The sequence below is a fragment of the Bos indicus genome, chromosome 23, assembly GCF_029378745.1.
Source record: "Bos indicus isolate NIAB-ARS_2022 breed Sahiwal x Tharparkar chromosome 23, NIAB-ARS_B.indTharparkar_mat_pri_1.0, whole genome shotgun sequence".
In the NCBI taxonomy this organism is placed as follows: Eukaryota; Metazoa; Chordata; class Mammalia; order Artiodactyla; family Bovidae; genus Bos; species Bos indicus.
In genome coordinates this window covers 6,067,165-6,088,725 of record NC_091782.1, presented here as the reverse complement: position 1 = coordinate 6,088,725, position 21,561 = coordinate 6,067,165, and the positions used below count along the sequence as shown (strand labels likewise).

The 21,561-nt window shown below is 38.2% G+C and overlaps 1 protein-coding gene across 1 annotated transcript in view; it reads right to left on the bottom strand.

Annotated features, from left to right (window-relative positions):
• The window catches only part of BMP5 (bone morphogenetic protein 5), a 143,659-nt gene that overhangs the window by 46,196 nt on the left and 75,902 nt on the right, over positions 1 to 21,561 (bottom strand). The window contains exon 3 of the mRNA XM_070777766.1: positions 423 to 571. Within this exon, the coding sequence (XP_070633867.1) occupies positions 423 to 571 (149 nt within the window). The remainder of the gene's footprint in view (positions 1 to 422; positions 572 to 21,561) is intronic.

The following is a 21,561-nucleotide window of genomic DNA, read 5'->3' as shown; positions in this document are numbered from 1 at the left end:
TATGGTAATATTTATTCTTCTTTAGAGTACAGTTCTATACGTTTTTACAAATTACATAGCTGTGTAACCACCACCACAGTTAAGACATGGATCCACAGCACCTCACACATCACTTTCTTTCAGTATTGCTATATTACAGTTGTGCTGTTTATCTACATACAGGCCTTCAACACAAGAATAAAAACCCCAAGACCAAGAAGAGGGCTTAAGTTGTCTTTACCTCCCACAGCCATTGCAGAGCCTGACAATAAATGCATGTTGTTTACAAATCAATTAACTAATCAATATATTGCTCTGTCTTATAGACTGCACCACTTTGCACATTGTGTGTATAAAAAATACATTGGTTAAATCCCACAAAAAGCTGTAACTCTCAATGGGTACAAACCAGTACCACAAAATGTACAAAATTCAGTGCTTACCATCTCCTGTTTCTGCACAAAGTTGTAAGCCCAAATTGTTCTGTGGATTAATCACCCAATGATTGCTGGTCACAGTGATATCAAAGACAAGCCAACCCACATCGAGAGCTTGGGTTTTCCTTGTGTCTAACAAGAATAGATCTGCGTCCCTAAGGAGAAAGAAAACAACAACAAAAACAGTTACAGGTTTGAGTGAAAATCATCATTCCCTACACTTAAGTGAAAGCTCTACAAAACCACTCTTAAAATGACAGGAGTTGATTAAGGAGCAAGGGGAACAAATTACTCAAGTGATGACTAATAAGATACAGGATGTTTTATTGCTAGAATCCCAACCCAAATCTGGTGCAGATTAGGAATATCTGAAAGTAATTTCCATTTTCCTGCTCTTCACTGTCAAGTTTCCTTTACAAACTGGCTTAGTGGTCTTGATTTAGTCCCTGATAATCAGTATTTCCCCTAACCACTACCTGTAAGGAACAGGACACTGGCAAGTTCATGAGCAACTGTTGAACTGAATAGAGAGGAAGCGACAGCAGCTGCTCCAGTCTGAGTGGCTGTGGATTCTCCATGGAGGTGGAGGGCAGGCAGTCTGTGATGCAAGCCTTTCAGAGATCATTTTCTCTTTTAGAGATCATTTTCCTTTAGTTTCCACTTTATTACACTTTTTCCCATTTTTATTTCATTTTATGTTTTTGTTATATAATTATTTTATGGATACCAGGCCAAAAGAAGGTCACCAAATACATCATTGGATTAAGGGAGAAGTCCTATAGATTGGGGATTCCCTGGTAGCTACGTTGCTAAAGAATCTGCCTGCAATGCAGGAGAGCCGGGTTTGATTCCTGGGTCAGGAAGACATGCTGGAGAAGGGATAGGCTACCCACTCCAGAGTTCTTGGGTTTCCTTGGTGGCTCAGCTGGTTAAGAATCTACCTGTAATGCTGGAGACCTGGGTTTGACCTCTGGGTTGGGAAGATCCTCTGGAGAAGGGAAAAGCTATCCACTCCAGTATTCTTGCCAGGAGAAGTCCATGGACTGTATAGTCCATGGGGTCACAAAGAGTCAGACATGACTGAGCAACTTTCACTTTTCCCATGGATTGAGCTATGGATCTACCCTGACTTGCTTTAACATCATCTGTGTGCACAAGTTCCCTGAGGGCAGTAACAGCTATGAATATAAACTTGTATGTTTTAGAATGATCTCCATGGTGTTACTGTTACTAATATTTATCAATCTTAACTTTAGTATTAACTTTACAAATGTATGAGTATCTGTATAATGAATTATTTTATTATTTCCTTTCTATAGGCAGCCTCTGAGGCAAATGCTACATATTTTTGACATTTAATCTTTTTCTAAATTTATTTTATCAAAATATAGTTGATTTACAGTGTTCTTTTAATTTCTGCTATACAGAAACAAGATGCAGATCTTGCTATATGCAAGAGAATATAGCAAGATCTTGCTATTAAGCAGGATCTTGTTGTTCATCCATCCTCTATATATCAATAGTTTACATCTGCTAATCCCAAATTCCTACTCCATCCCTCTGCCATTCCCCCTCATTCTTGGCAATCACAAATCTGTACTCTATCTGACATTTAGTCTTTACAATAGATCTCTTATATTGATGAAATTGAGGCTCAGGGAGTTTGGTGGTAAAAACAAAGGAAATCCATCAAAGTAGAACAGAAATATACTATTATGCATTGATGATGGTGCTGAATTTGGCAGCATGTCATTCATGAGGAAGATCAGAGCTATGTCATAATAAGTTATGCTCTATTGTTCTATTGTATTTTCCATCAATCTGTATCTTAGAAGTCACTTCAAAGATGGCTTACAAAATTTAAACAATTAATTTTGAGTAAAATCATGTACATTTATTATTTCCTTAGGAAAAAAGTCATCAGTGATCATTAAAAAGTGAACCGTAAAAGAAGAATCTCAGTCAATATTTTAGAGGCTATAGCTCCATTTCTTTACTTAAACTTGATTTAAACCATCCTTCCATTAACCTAGAGAGGTTAAAATAAATGTATTAATGATGCAATCAATTAAATTGACCAGCTACCATACACCCAAAAATGCAGCTTTCATTCTCCTTCACAATTTTCTTACCAAGGAAGGGTTACAGACACTTTTTCACATCCAATACAGGACTCAGTTTGAGTTACTGCAGATATACAACAAGCATATAATACAATGAAATGAAAAGATTAATTTTTTCCCAGTTGAAGTTTAAGGATCTATCATATTCACACTGTGGTTGAACAAAAGTAAAATTCTCCCTGCCTCTCGTAACTTGAAAAATATACCAAATAAACAAATCTAAGAAAAACTGATTATCTTTAAAATTTTGATATATTTTAAAACTATCTTTGAGACTGTTATCTTGGAATTAATTTAATCACATTGCTAACTTCCTAAGAGAAGGATCCACCTTGCAGTTTTGAAACTACTCAAGTGCTATCCTGATTTTATTTGAAATGTGGTAAAGGTGTTCTGAAAGAGATGGGAAAGCAGACCACCTGACCTGCCTCTTGAGAAAACTATATGCAGGTCAGGAAGCAACAGTTAGAACTGGACATGGAACAACAGACTGGTTCCAAATAGGAAAAGGAGTACGTCAAGGCTGTATATTGTCACCCTGCTTATTTAACTTCTATGCAGAGTACATCATGAGAAACGCTGGGCTGGAAGAAGCACAAGATGGAATCAAGATTGCCGGGAGAAATATCAATAACCTCAGATATGCAGATGACACCACCCTTATGGCAGAAAGTGAAGAGTAACTAAAAAGCCTCTTGATGAAAGTAAAAGAGGAGAGTGAAAAAGTTGGCTTAAAGCTCAACATTCAGAAAACGAAGATCATGGCATCTGGTCCCATCACTTCATGGGAAATAGGGAAACAGTGGAAACAGTGTCAGACTGTATTATTTGTGGGCTCCAAAATCACTGCAGATGGTGACTGCAGCCATGAAATTAAAAGATGCTTACTCCTTGGAAGGAAAGTTATGATGAAACTAGACAGCATATTCAAAAGCAGAGACATTACTTTGCCAACAAAGGTCTGTCTAGTCAAGGCTATGGTTTTTCCAGTGGTTATGTATGGATGTGAGAGTTGGACTGTGAAGAAAGCTGAGTGCTGAAGAATTGATGCTTTTGAACTGTGGTGTTGGAGAAGACTCTTGAGAGTCCCTTGGACTGCAAGGAGATTCAACCAGTCCATCCTAAAAGAGATCAGTCCTGGGTGTCCATTGGAAGGAATGATTCTAAAGCTGAAACTCCAGTACTTTGGCCACCTCATGCAAAGAGTTGACTCATTGGAAAAGACCCTGATGCTGGGAAGGGTTGGTGGCAGGAGCAAAAGGGGACGACAGAGGATGGGATGGCTGGATGGCATCACCAACTCAATGGACATGAGTCTGAGTGAACTCCGGGAGTTGGTGATGGACAGGGAGGCCTGGCGTGCTGTGATTCATAGGGTCGCAAAGAGTCAGACACGACTGAGCGACTAAACTGAACTGAACTGAAAGGTGTTCTAATAAACCCTGCAAAGCATTACCAATCCTTGGCATGATATAAATAAACATTTGAATAACAAAACAGGTCACAGAGGTAAGTTCTGAGAGCAATTTCAGCTAGTTAACAAATATCTTTAGGTGAAAGTGAAGTGAAAGTCAAAGTCGCTCAGTTGTGTCCAACTCTTTGCGACCCCATGGACTCTACAGTCTGTGGAATTCTCCAGGCCAGAATACTGGAGTGGGTAGCCTTACCCTTCTCCAGGGGATCTTCCTAACCCAGGGATCGAACCCAGGTCTCCCGCATTGCAGGTGGATTCTTTACCAGTTAAGTCATCCAGGAAGCTTTACCTTTAGGTAGTTATTTATTATTCTTAAATCGTGCTACTTTTTCAGAAAAAAGCATTCCCAAACTATTAACATTCAAATCTCAAAACTTAAGCAAGTCTATTAGGAAAATAGTTTCAGTTTTAAAAATACTTAGAAGACGCATCAGCCAACAGATCCAAGCAAAGCCTAAATACTTGAATTTCTGTGATGCAAATCGCAAGGCACTGGAAGGAAACCTAGGCAAACAGTATGATTTGAAAAATCTATATATTTCTAGCTCACCTCTGAAAAGTTATAAACGTTCAGTTACCTTCATAAGCTTCATGGTTTCCTATTCTTGAGTAAAGCTATTTTATTTTTGACCCTTAACTTCTACTTTTAAATTTCTCCTCTTTCTTTTTGCATAAAGAACTCTTCTGCATTAACTATAGACAAGAGAATATGCTTTAGGAGAATCAAGTCTATTTTTAACAAGCACAATGTTAATAATTACATAATTTTCAGTCATGCACCAACTCTCATAATAGCATCTTAAAAATAAATTCTATCCATTCTATAGAAATCTAGATGTGATTTCTTTAGAAGTATAAAATTACTCCACTAAAGAACAGTACTTAACTCCCTGGAAATAGCAGAATATTTTGAATTGTCTCTTTAAAGACTACTTTAAAATTACCTCTTTAAAGAATATTTGAGTTATCTCTTTAAAGACTGTTTCCAAGTAATGTGACATTCAGAGGTACTGGAGGCTAGAACTTCAACATATGGATGGGGGAAAGAGACGAGCACAGTTTAACCCATAATACTATTTTTGAAAAAAATTTTAAAAGGCAGGAATAATCCTAGATGTGAGCATTCAGTTTATTGACATTATAGCAATTATCAACACTGAAATGCTTTAAAAAACAAGGAAGTCAATTTACATTGACCAAAATAACTCATAATGACTAAAATTTGTATTTTTATTTTTCAGGTAAAATTTGAACCTTTGTATTGAGTATGATATAGATTTGCATACAAATTCCTCATAAAGCTAAATTAAGCTATCATGCAGGTGTTAAATATAGAGTCACAGAGAACAGATATAGGATTTGCAGCAAAGATAGATATATTAGATATGAAATATATAGATATATTAAATGTAATTACTCACAGGTGAAAAATAATATGTAAATGTGTAGATACAGTTAGAGTTTGCTACAAACACATGAGCATATTTTACTTCATTCATGACCAGAGGTTTAAACATGTCTATTCATGGGAAATTGGAAGAATACACTTTATTTTACTGACAGAGGAAAGGTTCTTGTACATGTGCCTTGGGAGTCTTGAAATACCAAAAGGGTAGGAACTTCAACTAAGGACTGAGCAGCAGGAGCCAAATTCAGTAAAAGTTGATTTACCATCATCCTAAAACCACACATCTGAAAATAGTTTTACATATCTAAGACTATGACATTGGGCTTCCCAGGTGGCGCTAATGGTAAAGAATCCAACTACCAATACAGGAGACACAGGAGACATGGGTTTGATTGTTGTCAGGAAGATCCCCTGGAGTAGGAAATGGTCACTCACTCTAGTATTCTTGCTTAGAAAACTTCATGGACAAGAGGAGCTGGGAGGCTACAGTCCATGGGGTCGCAAAGAGTTGGATAGGACTGAGCATGCATGCACATCTAAGACTATGACATTAGAAGAGCTAAAACAATTTTTATCATCTTTATATAAATATCAATGTATTATAATGAAGTAAATAAGGATTTAGGGAGCAGACAGAGCTTGAACAATTAAGGAATTCCTCAGCCTCAGTTTCCCCATGCATAAAAAGAGTATGATAATCCCTGCCTTAAAAGAGTGTGTGCAGACCAAATGTAATATAATCTGGATCTCTGTTTGGAAGAGAGGAAAATTATAGTTGAATCTTTTGCCACAAGAGGAAAAAATGAAATTGAAAACATCAAAAGGAAGTAAAGTTATTTATATAATCAACAATAAAATGGTGAAAGAGAAGTAGTCTTCATATTGTTACAGTTTCAATCATATGTACGCATGTATATGTGTGTGTGTGTGTGTATATGTGTATATATATATATATATATATATATGCTGCTAAGTCGCTTCAGTCGTGTCCGACTCTGTGCAACCCCATAGATGGCAACCTACCAGGCTCCCCCGTCCCCGGGATTCTCCAGGCAAGAACACTGGAGTGGGTTGCCATTTCCTTCTCCAATGCATGGAAGTGAAAAGTGAAAGTGAAGTCGCTCAGTCGTGTCCGACCCTCAGCGACCCCATGGACTGCAGCCTTCCAGGCTCCTCCATCCATGGGGTTTTCCAGGCAAGAGTACTGGAGTGGGGTGCCATTGCCTTCTCCGATATATATATATACACACACAAATATGTATATATAGAGAGAAAGAGAGAGTAACAGAGAGAAGATGAAGAAGAAGCAGTTATCCAGGAGCATAAACATTCTACTGTCTAACCAAAAAGCTCTAAATCTGGTCAAGAAAAGTTTTGGGAAACTGTCTGGAAGATACAGAGATAAATTTCCAGGCAAAAGTTGAAATACTCTATTTCCATGAGGCAAGAACCTTAAAGAGCACAGTGATATCTCCACTTTTCCCAAACTTTCTCCATTATAACTTTTTCAACTCTTTTCATCTCCTTTGTCTCTGAATAGCTTACCATGGCTAGTAGAAATGGAATGATTACCACCTAAGAAGAAAGCATACATCTTTTTCTGGGTATCCGACTGTAAATACACACCATCTGAGGAATGTGACATGCGGTTCAAGCATGGGACAAATTAACAATGGATGCAAATGTTATTCTCTGGAGTTTATAATGTCGACAGTTTCTATCATGAGCAACTTTAAAAGTGTTAGAATTTGACTTTGGTATTTTCAGATGGTAATTGTTTTTTCTCCCCAAACAAATAAGAAATAATAAGCTTCTGTAAATCTCACAGAACACCCATTTTCAGATTATCTAATTCAATGCTGTGTTTACACTGAAAAGGAATAGATACAAACTGGTAAAATAGTAATATAACATGGACTCGAATGGCAAAAATGGAAAACAAGCTGAATTCCCATTATGAAAATTCAACCACTTTTCTCTTTGCAGATTTTTTTAAATTGCCAAGATACTGATAATATTAGTAGGATTCCTGGCACTACACCATTTCATATTTTTCCCTTGCAGAGAGATCTATGCATGGGCTACTGAATACACACACACATGCACAGCATGAGAGAGTCCCTCACTCAACAAGAAACAAAGAAGTGAGAGTATTACATACACAAACGAACTACTTTTAACTTCCCTAATGAATGAATGATATACCCCGTTCAAGTTTCTAAGAATTCTTCTATGCTATGACTCTTATGACCCCAATGGATATGAAACAGTCAAGGAAAAAAATGAGTTTTTAGGGCATGAATTATTCCCATTTTTAGCTTTATAACGTAAATCTATAGCTAGAGCAGCATTTCTCGACCTCAGCATTATGGACAATTTTGACCAGATCGTTCTCTGTTGGGTGGGGGTACCCTGTTTATGGCAGAAGTTTCAGCAGCATCTTTTGTTACCCCAGCGTTACTACCCGTTGGATGTCAGTAGGCCTCCACCCTCGCCAACAGTGAAACCCAAAAATGCCTCCAGATACCACTAAATGTCTCCTGGGGGTGAATCCTCTCAGTGGAGAACTGAAGCTAGAGCTTGATCTCTGCAAGTGCAGGAACGCAAGTCATGCTTGGGTGCTGTCCTGTATTCTCAGAGCCAAGGGCACCGCCCATCTGAGTGTTATTTCCACCGCTCTCAAGAGCCCAAGAAATCCCCCGGGTGTTACTGTCAGTGTGCATCCTGAAGTACGTCCAGAGAAGAGTCACAAATCCTAGAGAAGCCAGAGGGGGAGATGATGTCAATGTGAAACTGACTGTGGATTGGAATGATGACAGCTCAACTAAATATATCCAAGTAGGGGAGGTGGCGAATGACAGCCAGCAGGCCGGCTTAAAATGTGTTTGCAATGGGGCACAGACATTTATATTCACAGTAGAACATTAGGAAGGGGTTGAATTCTACACAGCACATTTTCTTTCAAAGAAAATGTGTGTATATTTGTGAAAAACATTAACTCAAGGAAAGCACTTAGCACAGTGCTAGACACACAGTGAGTACCCCCTAAGTGGACACGTGCTGACTGCTTTGCTTAGTCGTAGGACTAGTGGCATTGTTCTTACCATTTAATTATTCAATTCTTTATGTACTTAGACAGGTCAATGCTTAGGAATATTTCTCTTAGGATCTCTTTCACATCTCTCCCAACCACCACCCCACTCCCTCTCATTATAGAAGTTTCTCCTACACTATTGATGGGCATATAAGTTGGTAAAGCATGGGGGTTTCTCAAAAAGCTAAAAATAGATTTACTCTATGATCCAGAAATCCCACTCCTGGAGATATATCCAGGAAAAAGCTAAAGTTCAAAATGATGCATGTGCCCGTACGTTCACAGCAGCATTATTCACAATAGCCAACACATGGAAACCATCTACACGTCCATGGATAAGGGAATGGATAAAGATGTGGTACCTAGATACAATGGGATACGACTCAACCGTAAACAAAACCGTGCCACTAGCAGCAACGTGGATGATCTAGTGAATATCATACGAAGTGAAGTAAGCCAGAAAGAGAATGACAAATCCACACGGTGTCAATTATGTGCAGAATCTAAAACATGACACAGATCAACCTATCTATGAAACAGCAATAGACTCAGTCATAGAGAACAGATTTGTGGTCGCCAAGGTTGAGGAGACTCTGCGGGGAGGGAAGGAGTGGAGTTTGGGATTAGCAGATGCAAACTATTATATATAGGATGGATAAACAACAAGGTCCTCCAGTCTAGCACAGAGAACTGTATTTAACATCCCATGATAAACCATAATGAAAGAGGATATGGAAAATTATATATATATATATACACTCACACATAACTGAGTCACTTTACTGCACAGTAGAAATTCACACTACCTTGTAAATCAGCTATACTTCAATAAAGAGTCAGAAAAATATACTTAGACATTAAAAAAGTTCTTACTCATTTTCAAAGGCCCAACTCAGGGGTAAATGCCTCCCAGTGGCTTTCCCCAAGGTTCTTCACCCTCCTACATGAATTAATTACCCTCATTTGTATTTCCACAACGCTTAGTACATACTTACATCATACTGCTTAGCGCGTTGTTTTACAGTTATTAAAGCCTGTGTGTGGCAAGCCCACCTCACCCCCAGCCTCAGGCTATGAACTGTGGGAATCTTACTTACTAGGCTTGTGTGCCCTGCGCTGGCCCTGTGCAAGGTGCTCAGCAAAAGCCCGGTCAACTCAGATGTATTATCTGGAAAATTCAATCATGTGGAAACCTCATTTCCCAATAATGCCAGATATATGAGGTGTGACTGAAAAGTGATGCTTTCTATACAGAATATGAGGCTGTCTGCCTCACACGAAAAGATTAAATAAGTGAAATGATGCAAAGCATGTTACATTTTTACCAAGAAAAATAAAGATTTGGATAAATATCAGAACACTCTTTTAAATGGCACACATTTAAATAAGAGTATGAATAAATGAAGGAGGTGGGAGATGATAGGAATAAAATATATAATTTTAAGTGTTTGGGATCTTACTAAGATAAATAAGTGTGAAAAGAGATGACATCATGTGTCTGTCTCTTTCATATTTGATTACATAACACTATCAAAGTATTTATAGAGTAGAGGGTTAATAGATCAGACAGTGTCTTGAACATAAAATATATCTATAAAGCATAAACCTAAATTACTACAAGGACCCCCACCCTGACACTCCTAGACGATACCTTAGGGGAAGTAAGCTTTAAATTTGTGAAATTATATATATGCACACACATACATGGGCTTCCCAGGTGGCGCTATTGGTAAAGAACTTGCCTGCCAATGCAAGAGTCATAAGAGATGTGGGTTTGATTCTTGGAGGGAAGATTCCTTGGAGAAGGGCATGGCAACCCATCCCAGTATTCTTGCCTGGAGAATTCCATGGATAGAGGAGCTTGGCGGGCTAAAATCTATAGGATCACAGAGTCAGTCATGACCGAAGTAACTTCGCACACAGACACCTACATACACACACACACACACACACACGTGCACAATTGCAGTATGAAATGCACTGCCTTAAAGAGTACAGCCTGCATTGACTTTTCAGTTCTTTCTTGCTGCTAAGTCACTTCAGTCGTGTCCGACTCTGTGCAACCCCATAGACGGCAGCCCACCAGGCTCCCCCGTCCCTGGGATTCTCCAGGCAAGAACACTGGAGTGGGTTGCCATTTCCTTCTCCAGTGCATGAAAGTGAAAAGTGAAAAAAAAGACGCTCAGTCGTGTCCGACTCTTCGCAACCCCATGGACTGTGGCCCACCAGGCTCCTCCATCCATGGGATTTTCCAGGCAAGAGTACTGGAGTGGGTTGCCATTGCCTTCTAGAGTTACACTATTACAATCATTGATCATATATCGAACTATACATTTGATCAACTGCTTCAAGTCTAGTCATCATTTCCGTTGAAGGCTCAGTCATATACTTGGTAATACAAGAAATAATAATCTTGTGAAACAAGCAAAATGCAAATGGTATAGTTAATAACATTAGTGGAATTAAAAGTAAATGTTTTAGCCATGAGCCTCCCTCACTAGTGTTTTTTAAAGATTGTCAAGACTAGGGAATGGGTCACTTAGAGCAGAAATCTGATTTTTCATGTTGTTCAAATGTGTTGCATTAAAGGATTTATCAGGTACAAAAATACAGCATTTAGTTTGAATTATATGCCTCTTGATGAAAGTGAAAGAGGAGAGTGAAAAAGTTCAGAAAACTAAGATCAAGGCATCTGGTCCCATCACTTCATGGCAAATAGATGGGGTAACAGTGGAAACAGTGTCAGACTTTATTTTTGGGGGCTTCAAAATCACTGCAGATGGTGACTGCAGCCATGAAATTAAAAGATGCTTACTCCTTGGGAGGAAAGTTATGACCAACCTAGATAGCATACTCAGAAGCAGAGACATTACTTTGCCAACAAAGGTCCGTCTAGTCAAGGCTATGGTTTTTCCAGTGGCCATGTATGGACGTGAGAGTTGGACTGTGAAGAAAACTGAGCGCCGAAGAATTGATGCTTTTGAACTGTGGTGTTGGAGAAGATTCTTGAGAGTCCCTTGGACTGCAAGGAGATCCAACCAGTCCATTCTAAAGGAGATCAGCCCTGGGTGTTCTTTGGAAGGAATGATGCTAAAGCTGAAACTCCAGTACTTTGACCACCTCATGCGAAGAGTTGACTCATTGGAAAAAGCTCTGATGCTGCGAGGGATTGGGGGCAGGAGGAGAAGGGGACGACAGAGGATGAGATGGCTGGATGGCATCGTCAACTCGATGGATGTGAGTTTGAGTGAACTCCGGGAGTTGGTGATGGACAGGGAGGCCTGGCATGCTGCGATTCATGGGGTCGCAAAGAGTCAGACACGACTGAGCAACTGGACTGAACTGAACTGAATAACACAGATGATGCTGTAAGGTGTCAAGGGTCTTGCAGTTGTGTAGCACTGCCTTTCTCATCATAGAGATCTCAGAATTCAATAGGCTGATAGCCCGGTTACTATCATTTAAGGGTTATTGTCAAGGCTTAGATATAGTCAATTACATCCTCCAACCCCATTGAAGGCACACACACACACACATACAAGCTGCTAAATGGTCATACCAGTATAATACAGATCTTTGACCCATTGGGATCATACCAATGGTAGATTGGTTGTGGTTACCTGTAATTTGTTAATATGTACGACCTTAAATTCATGGGAATCCCAGACTACACCTTTGTATCATCCCTGTAGATGTCAAGGCCATAATTTGGTGCCACAAATCCACTGAGTTCTATACCAATCACTCTCTCTAAGGGTAATAACAGGCATAGTTCATAAAGCACCCAGCCTTGTCTCATAATTACTAGATTGATCATTTTTAGTATTATTTAACCGTTCCCAACATAGAGGAGCCTTTAAACTTAAATGACCATAGCCTGGTGTTAACCATATAGATCCTCCCCCATAATTGTAGGAGTTTTCCTTTTAATAGATGAGAAGTTAATTTTTCCTTAGTTGAATTCAAAACACTATTACATCTTATACTATATATGAGACAGAAGCCTACAAGGACCTACTGCATAGCAGAAGGAAAGTGCTACAGTTAATATATTTTAATAACCTGTAATAGATGAGAATGTAGAAGATGTTGGGCTTCTCTGGTGGCTCAGATGTAAGAATATGCCTGCCAAATAGGAGATACAGGTTGATCCCCAGGTTGAAAGAATCCCCTGGAGAAGGAAATGGCAATCCACTCCAGTATTCTTAGCTGGGCAATTCCATGGACAGAGAGGACCCTGGCAGGCGATAGTCTGTGGGATCACAAAAGAGTCAGACACGACTTAGCAACTAAACAACAACATATATGTATGTATAAATGTATGACTGAATCACTTGGCAGTTCACTTGAAACTAACACAACATTATAAATCAACTGTATTTAAATAAAAAAAATTTTTTTTAAACACTAAAGGAGTACATCAAGGCTATATATCGTCACCTTGCTTATTTAACTTATATGCTGGGTACATCATGAGAAACGCCAGGCTGGATGAAGCACAAGCTGGAATCAAGATTGCTGGGAGAAATATAAATTAACCTCAGATATGCAGAGGACACCACCCTTACTGCAGAAAGAGAAGAGGAACTAAAGAGCCTTTTGATGAAACTGAAAGAGGAAAGTGAAAATCTGGCTTAAAACTCAACATTTGGAAAACTAAGATTATGGCATTCAGTCCCATCAGTTCAGGGAAAATAGATGGGGAAACAGTGACAGACTTTATTTTCTTGGGCTCCAAAATCACGAAGATGGTGACTACAGCCACAAAATTAAAAGACCCTTGCTCCTTGGAAGTATAGTTATGACCAACCTAGACAGCATATAAAAAGCAGAGACATTGTTTTGCCAACAAAATTTCATATAGTCAAAGCTATGGTTTTTCCAGTAGTCATGTATAGGTGTGAGAGTTGGACTATAAAGAAAGCTGAGTGCTGAAGAATTGGTGCTTTTGAACTGTGGTGTTGGAGAAGACTCTTGAGTGTCCCTTGGACTGCAAGGAGATCCAACCAGTCCAGACTAAAGGAAATCAGTCCTGAATATTCAATGGAAGGACTGATGCTGTAGCTGAAACTCCAATACTTTGGTCACCTGATTCAAAGAGCTGACTCATTGGAAAAGACCCTTATGCTGGGAAATATTGAAGGCAGGGGGAGAAGACAGAGAATGAGATGATTGGATGGTATCACCGACTCGATGGACATAAGTTTGAGCAAGCTCCGGGAGTTGGTGATGGACAGGGGAGCCTGGCGTTCTATAATCCATGGGATCGCAAAGAATTGGACACAACTGAGCAAATGAACAGCAACAACGAAGTACATACATAAAACCCACATGCTTGACAACAGAAGTTTTAAGAGGTGACCAAGACTTGAAAGTGTCTGAAAGTACTAGTTTCTTTTCCCATCTCCATTTCAGTTCTTAAGTTGAGAAATATATGAAGCCACAAATAATTAATACTCCAGAACTAATAACAGCAATTCAGTATTAAAATTAGTTTTTCAAATTGAAATTCTTTGCATTTTAACTGTGATCACCTGATAAATAAAGTATTTTAAATCCATTCTTCTCACTTTCAGAGAATTACAGACAAGGTTTTTAATTGTCAAGAACATTTTCCATAAAAAATGGAAAGAAATAAATTATCTGTGTTCCTCCTAAGCCTCTCGTAGCCTAAGAAAAATAAGAGAAACTTTTTTTTTTTTTTAATCCTGATGTTTTGTTCAGTTTAGTTTAGCTCTTTGCCTTTGTCTGCCTGGAAATGTTGAATTACTATTTTGTAAAGAAACATGTAAACCTGTTTCATTATCTTCTTTCACTCAACAATGCTTATGCTTGCTTCTGATTATAAAAATAATTTTTACTATAAAAATTTAGAAAGTACAGAAAGGGGACTGAATTAAAATTTAAAGTTACCACCAAGCTGTTCATGAAAGCTTGCTGCTTCCTTTGTTTTGCACATGAATTTATTTTAACTAATATATGTATAATGTATAAATAAAATTTGTTTCATACTTTTATTTAATTAACATTACAGCCTAAGCACTTTTCAGTGTTACTATTAAATAAAATATCTTTAAAACATAATTTCTTTTTTTAAAAAAATAAATAAAATAAAACACAATTTCTACTTGCTGTATAAAGTGTAGCATTTCAGTATTTCAGAAAACAAAGTACAACTTTTTCTCTTCTCTTTAAAACTGAAATATTCTCAACTTATGCAATGGTAAACAATGATACTGTGATAAACATTTATATGTGAATCTTTGTCTAATTTTCTATATCTCCGATATTTCTGTAAAATAAATTCACGGATAAGCAGTCTCTCATCCGCTTTGACTGTATTTTAGAGGAAAATTAGATTATTTATTTAAAACTTGGGTTTTCAGGAACAAGCTCACAAATAGCTTCAACTGCTCATAAGCTGGATGGTGTTCATTTCATTATTAGACTTAAGGATGTACCATTACCCTTAGTATGAATCAAAGATCAGGTAATTTTTTAAACAAAGTCAACTATCATCATTTTGCTTACTTTATCATGACATGCTGCTGCTGCGGCTACTGCTAAGCTGCTTCATTCGTGTCTGACTCTGTGCAACCCCACACACAGCAGCCCACCAGGCTCCCTCATCCCTGGGATTCTCCAGACAAGAACACTGGAGTGGGTTGCCATTTCCTTCTCCAATGCGTGAAAGTGAAAAGTGAAAGGGAAGTCACTCAGTCGTGTCCGACTCTTAGCCCATCGGGCTCCTCCGTCCATGGGATTTTCCAGGCAAGAGTACTGGAGTGGGGTGCCACTGCCTTCTCCGTTATCTTGACATATAAGGAGCTGTATACAAAGGGTAACAAAAAGCAGGTGGTTACTATAATAACAGTAGCTACCATTTTCTATTATTTATCTTGACATAAAAGGTAGCTACTGTTATTATAGTAACCACGTACTTTTTGTTACCCTTTGTATACAACTCCCTAAATCCTAATAAAATAGATGCTCCTAGAAAGCTGTTGATATATTTATTAAGTATCAACTCTGGTCTTAGCACTGTGATAAGCACTAGTCCTTCCCACAACATCTGAAATATGTTTATTGTTCTCAAATGGTTATTTTTGCTTAGATTTATAAACTGAAACTTCAAGATGTGCTTTCTCCATATGGGAATTCTGAAGACTGTGCTGTTATTACTATGCACTACCATCGTCTACAATGACTTTGAAATCCTATATAGAAACGTGAAATACACTACGAAGTGTATGTGCCCTTTCTTTTTTTTTTTTTTTTCCTTCCTCTCTATTTTTTTTCTTTTTTTTCTTTTTAAACTTTATTTTCTTTTTAAACTTTACATAATTGTATTAGTTTTGCCAAATATCAAAATGAATCCACCACAGGTATACATGTGTTCCCTATCCTGAAACCTCCTCCCTCCTCCCTCCCCATACCATCCCTCTGGGTCGTCCCAGTGCACTAGCCCCAAGCATCCAGTATCGTGTATCGAACCTGGACTGGCAACTCGTTTCTTACATGATATTTTACATGTTTCAATGTCATTCTCCCAAATCTTCCCACCCTCTCCCTCTCCCACAGAGTCCATAAGACTGTTCTATACATCAGTGTCTCTTTTGCTGTCTCGTACACCGGGTTATTGTTACCATCTTTCTAAATTCCATATATATGCGTTAGTATACTGTATTTATGTTTTTCCTTCTGGCTTACTTCACTTTGTATAATAGACTCCAGTTTCATCCACCTCATTAGAACTGATTCAAATGTATTCTTTTGAATGGCTGAGTAATACACCATTGTGTACATGTACCACAGCTTTCTTATCCATTCATCTGCTGAGGGACATCTAGGTTGCTTCCATGTCCTGGCTATTATAAACAGTGCTGCGATGAATATTGGGGTACATGTGTCTCTTTCCCTTCTGGTTTCCCCCGTGTGTATGCCCAGCAGTGGGAATTGTGGGTCACAAGGCAGTTCTATTTCCAGTTTTTTAAGGAATCTCCACACTGTTCTCCATAGTGGCTGTACTAGTTTGCATTCCCACCAACAGTGTAAGAGGGTTCCCTTTTCTCCACACCCTCTCCAGCATTTATTATTTGTAGACTTTTGGATCGCAGCCATTCTGACTGGTGTGAAATGGTACCTCATAGTGGTTTTGATTTGCATTTCTCTGATAATGAGTGATTTGAGCATCTTTTCATGTGTTTGTTAGCCATCTGTATGTCTTCTTTGGAGAAATGTCTATTTAGTTCTTTGGCCCATTTTTTGATTGGGTCGTTTATTTTTCTGGAGTTGAGCTGTAGGAGTTGCTTGTATATTTTTGAGATTAGTTGTTTGTCAGTTGCTTCATTTGCTATTATTTTCTCCCATTCTGAAGGCTGCCTTTTCACCTTGCTAATAGTTTCCTTTGATGTGCAGAAGCTTTTAAGGTTAATTAGGTCCCATTTGTTTATTTTTTATTTTATTTCCAATATTCTGGGAGGTGGGTCATAGAGGATCCTGCTGTGATGTATGTCAGAGAGTGTTTTGCCTATGTTCTCCTCTAGGAGTTTTATAGTTTCTGGTCTTATGTTTAGATCTTTAATCCATTTTGAGTTTATTTTTGTGTATGGTGTTAGAAAGTGGTCTAGTTTCATTCTTTTACAAGTGGTTGACCAGATTTCCCAGAAATAGAAAATCTTAACAGACCCATCACAAGCATGGAAATTGAAACTGTAATCAGAAATCTTCCAGCAAACAAAAGCCCAGGTCCAGACGGCTTCACAGCTGAATTCTACCAAAAATTTAGAGAAGAGCTAACACCTATCCTGCTCAAACTCTTCCAGAAAATTGCAGAGGAAGGTAAACTTCCAAACTCATTCTATGAGGCCACCATCACCCTAATACCAAAACCTGACAAAGATCCCACAAAAAAAGAAAACTACAGGCCAATATCACTGATGAACATAGATGCAAAAATCCTTAACAAAATTCTAGCAATCAGAATCCAACAACACATTAAAAAGATCATACACCATGATCAAGTGGGCTTTATCCCAGGGATGCAAGGATTCTTCAATATCTGCAAATCAATCAATGTAATACACCACATTAACAAATTGAAAAATAAAAACCATATGATTATCTCAATAGATGCAGAGAAAGCCTTTGACAAAATTCAACATCCATTTATGATAAAAAACTCTCCAGAAAGCAGGAATAGAAGGAACATACCTCAACATAATAAAAGCTATATATGACAAACCCACAGCAAACATTATCCTCAATGGTGAAAAATTGAAAGCATTTCCTCTAAAGTCAGGAACAAGACATGGGTGCCCACTTTCACCATTACTATTCAACATAGTTTTGGAAGTTTTGGCCACAGCAATCAGAGCAGAAAAAGAAATAAAAGGAATCCAAATTGGAAAAGAAGAAGTAAAACTCTCTCTATTTGCAGATGACATGATCCTCTACATAGAAAACCCTAAAGATTCCACCAGAAAGTTACTAGAAATAATCAATGACTATAGTAAAGTTGCAGGATATAAAATCAACACACAGAAATCCCTTGCATTCCTATACACTAATAATGAGAAAACAGAGAAATTAAGGAAACAATTCCATTCACCATTGCAACGGAAAGAATAAAATACTTAGGAATATATCTACCTAAAGAAACTAAAGACCTATATATAGAAAACTATAAAACACTGGTGAAAGAAATCAAAGAGGACACTAATAGATGGAGAAATATACCATGTTCATGGATTGGAAGAATCAATATAGTGAAAATGAGTATACTACCCAAAGCAATTTATAGATTCAATGCAATCCCTATCAAGCTACCAACGGTATTCTTCACAGAGCTAGAACAAATAATTTCACAATTTGTATGGAAAAACAAAAAACCTCGAATAGCCAAAGCGATCTTGAGAAAGAAGAATGGAACTGGAGGAATCAACCTACCTGACTTCAGGCTCTACTACAAAGCCACAGTTATCAAGACAGCATGGTACTGGCACAAAGACAGAAATATAGATCAATGGAATAAAATAGAAAGCCCAGAGACAAATCCATGTACATAAGGACACCTTATCTTTGACAAAGGAGGCAAGAGTATGTGCCCTTTCTACCGCTTCTGGCCCTTAAATGTCTTTCTTTGGCAGAGAAGCTGGAGTGCAAAAAGGGGGTCCTAGACTTACAGACAATGGCACAGTATAGGATTTTGCATTTATTACACTGTGGCTAGGGCTTCCCAGGTGACACTAGAGGTAAAGAACCCTCCTGCCAATGCAGGGGACATAAGAGACACTGGTTCCATCCCAGGGTCTGGAAGATCCCCTGGAGAAGGGCATGCCAGCCCACTCCAGTATTCTTGGCTGGAGAATCCCATGGACAGAAGAGCCTGGCGGGCTACAGTCCGTACAGTTGCACAAAGCTGGACACAACTGAAGCGACTTAGCACACATGCACACTGTGGATTAACGAACCATTGGCAGTGGAAGCATGTTTTTTTCACATATAAGGAAGGCATTTGCAAGAGATTCTCCCACCTGGACAATGATACATAAAATTGAAGTGTCAGGGATGCATGTGTACATTTGTATGTTTCAGAGATTTAAACAAATAATAAGGAACAAATTCCATACATATTAGCAAATACACAGAAGACAATAAGTATAGCATAACCCTATAGGAGAAAACCGAGAACTTCCAGATATTCAAGATGGATTAAGAAAAGGCAGAGGAACAAGATTAAATTACCAACATCCGTTGGATCACAGAAAAAGCAAGAGAGTTCCAGAAAAGCATCTACTTATGTTTTATTGACTACGCCAAAGACTTTGACTGTGTGGATCACAACAAACTGGAAAATTCCTAAAGAGAAGGGAATACCAGACCACCTTACCTGCCTTCTGAGAAATCTGCATGCAGGTCAAGAAGCAACAGTTAGAACTGGACATGGAACAATAGACTGGTTCCAAACTGGGAAAGGAGTATGTTAACACTGTATATTGTCACCTTGCTTACTTAACTTATATGAAGAGTTCAGTTCAGTTCAGTTCATGTGAAATGCCAGGCTGGATGAAGCACAAGTTGGAACCAAGATTGCCGGGAGAAATATCAATAACCTCAGATATGCAGATGACATAACCCTTATGGCAGAAAGCAAAGAGGAACTAAAAAGCTTTTTGATGAACGTGAAAGAGAGTGAAAAAGCTGGCTTAAAACATTCAGAAAACTAAGATCATGGCACCCAGTCCCATCACTTCATGGCAAATAGATGGGGAAACAGTGGAAACAGGTAACAGACTATTTTCTTGGGCTCCAAAAATCACTGCAGATGGTGACTGCAGCCATGAAAGTAAAAGACACTTGCTCCTTGGAAGAAAAACTATGACAAACCTAGACAGCCTATTAAAAAGCAGAGACATTACTTTTTCAACAAAGGTCCATCTAGTCAAGGTTATGGTTTTTCTATTGGTCATGTATGGATGTGAATTTGGACCATAAGGAAAGCTGAGCACCGAAGAACTGATGCTTCTGAACTGTGGGGTTGGAGAAGACTCTTGAGAGTCCCTTGGATTTCAAGGAGATCCAACCAGTCCATCCTAAAGGAAATCAGTCCTGAATATTCGTTGGAAGGACTGATGCTGAAGCTGAAACGCCAATACTTTGGCCACCTGATGTGAAGAACTGACTCATTTGAAAAGACCCTGATGCTGGGAAATATTGAAGGCAGGAGAAGAAGATTGAGAATGAGATGGTTGGATGGCATCACCAACTCGATGGACATGAGTCTGAGGCAAGCTCCAGGAGTTGGTGATGGACAGGGAAGCCTGGAATGCTGCAGTCCACTGAGTCACAAAGAGTCGGACAACTGGTCAACTGAATTGAACTGAACTGGACAGGAGAAAATCACAAAGGGCAACAGTACTTAATAGTAAATATTAAAAAATGTGAACTTGGTAGAACTGAATTAATATTCAGTTGAATTCACTGAGTTAAATATTTCAAAAAAATGTTCATTAAATTGAATGGAATCCTATCCAAGCTATGCCATTCTAGAGTCTGGAATGGTAGGGTGAGAAAACATCAATCAAGGAGATACATGTAGTTCAGATTTCAAAAATCATTTTCAAAGAATTAGGAAAAATATTAGTGAAATTCTGGATCTTACAGTAGATTTAAACACATATTAAAATAAGTAAAGACTTAACCAAATTATACCCAAGAATAGTGATAGAGCAGTCAGACAGAACACATGTTTATCAGCTATAATTAGAGAAATACCAAAGTTTCAAAATAGACAAATGTTTCATTTTTGGAGAGAAATGAAATTTTCCAAAACTATTATATCTGATTAAGCATCAATACTCATAAATATTTCAAAATGTATTATTAATAAAACTCAGCATATATTCATTCATAAATAAACCTATAAATATCAATGAATAATTATTAAATAATTATAAATATTAGCATTATTTTCTAATTACAAGTGTATTAGTCCTTTATTCTCATCATTGTTATTATGTCATAAATTATGTAACTGTAGTTACCATACTTACAACATAGAATGAAAACAAGCTCAAAGCATAGCTAGTTCAGTGGAGGACATTCAAAAATATCCTGAGCAGATAGAACAATGGACCTAAATAAAGTTAGGACCTTTAACTGTGGTCAGTGTAAATGTCTATATTTAGATTCAAACAAAGTAATAGGAGCCTGGTGTACAAACAGTTCCTGTAAAAAATACTTGGCATGTTGAATAACCAAGTACAGATTTAACATACATAGTAATACTTTGCAAATAGTCAAAAAGTAAGATAATTCAAGCATTTTAGGATATGTCCATGGACGAAGTAGCTGCAGTCCATGGGTTTGCTGAGCGACTTCACTTTCACTTTTCACTTTCATGCATTGGAGAAGGAAATGGCAACCCACTCCAGTGTTCTTGCCTGGAGAACCCCAGGGATGGGGGAGCCTGGTGAGCTGATGTCTGTGTGGTCGCACAGAGTTGGACACGACTGACGTGACTTAGCAGCAGCAGCAGCAGCATG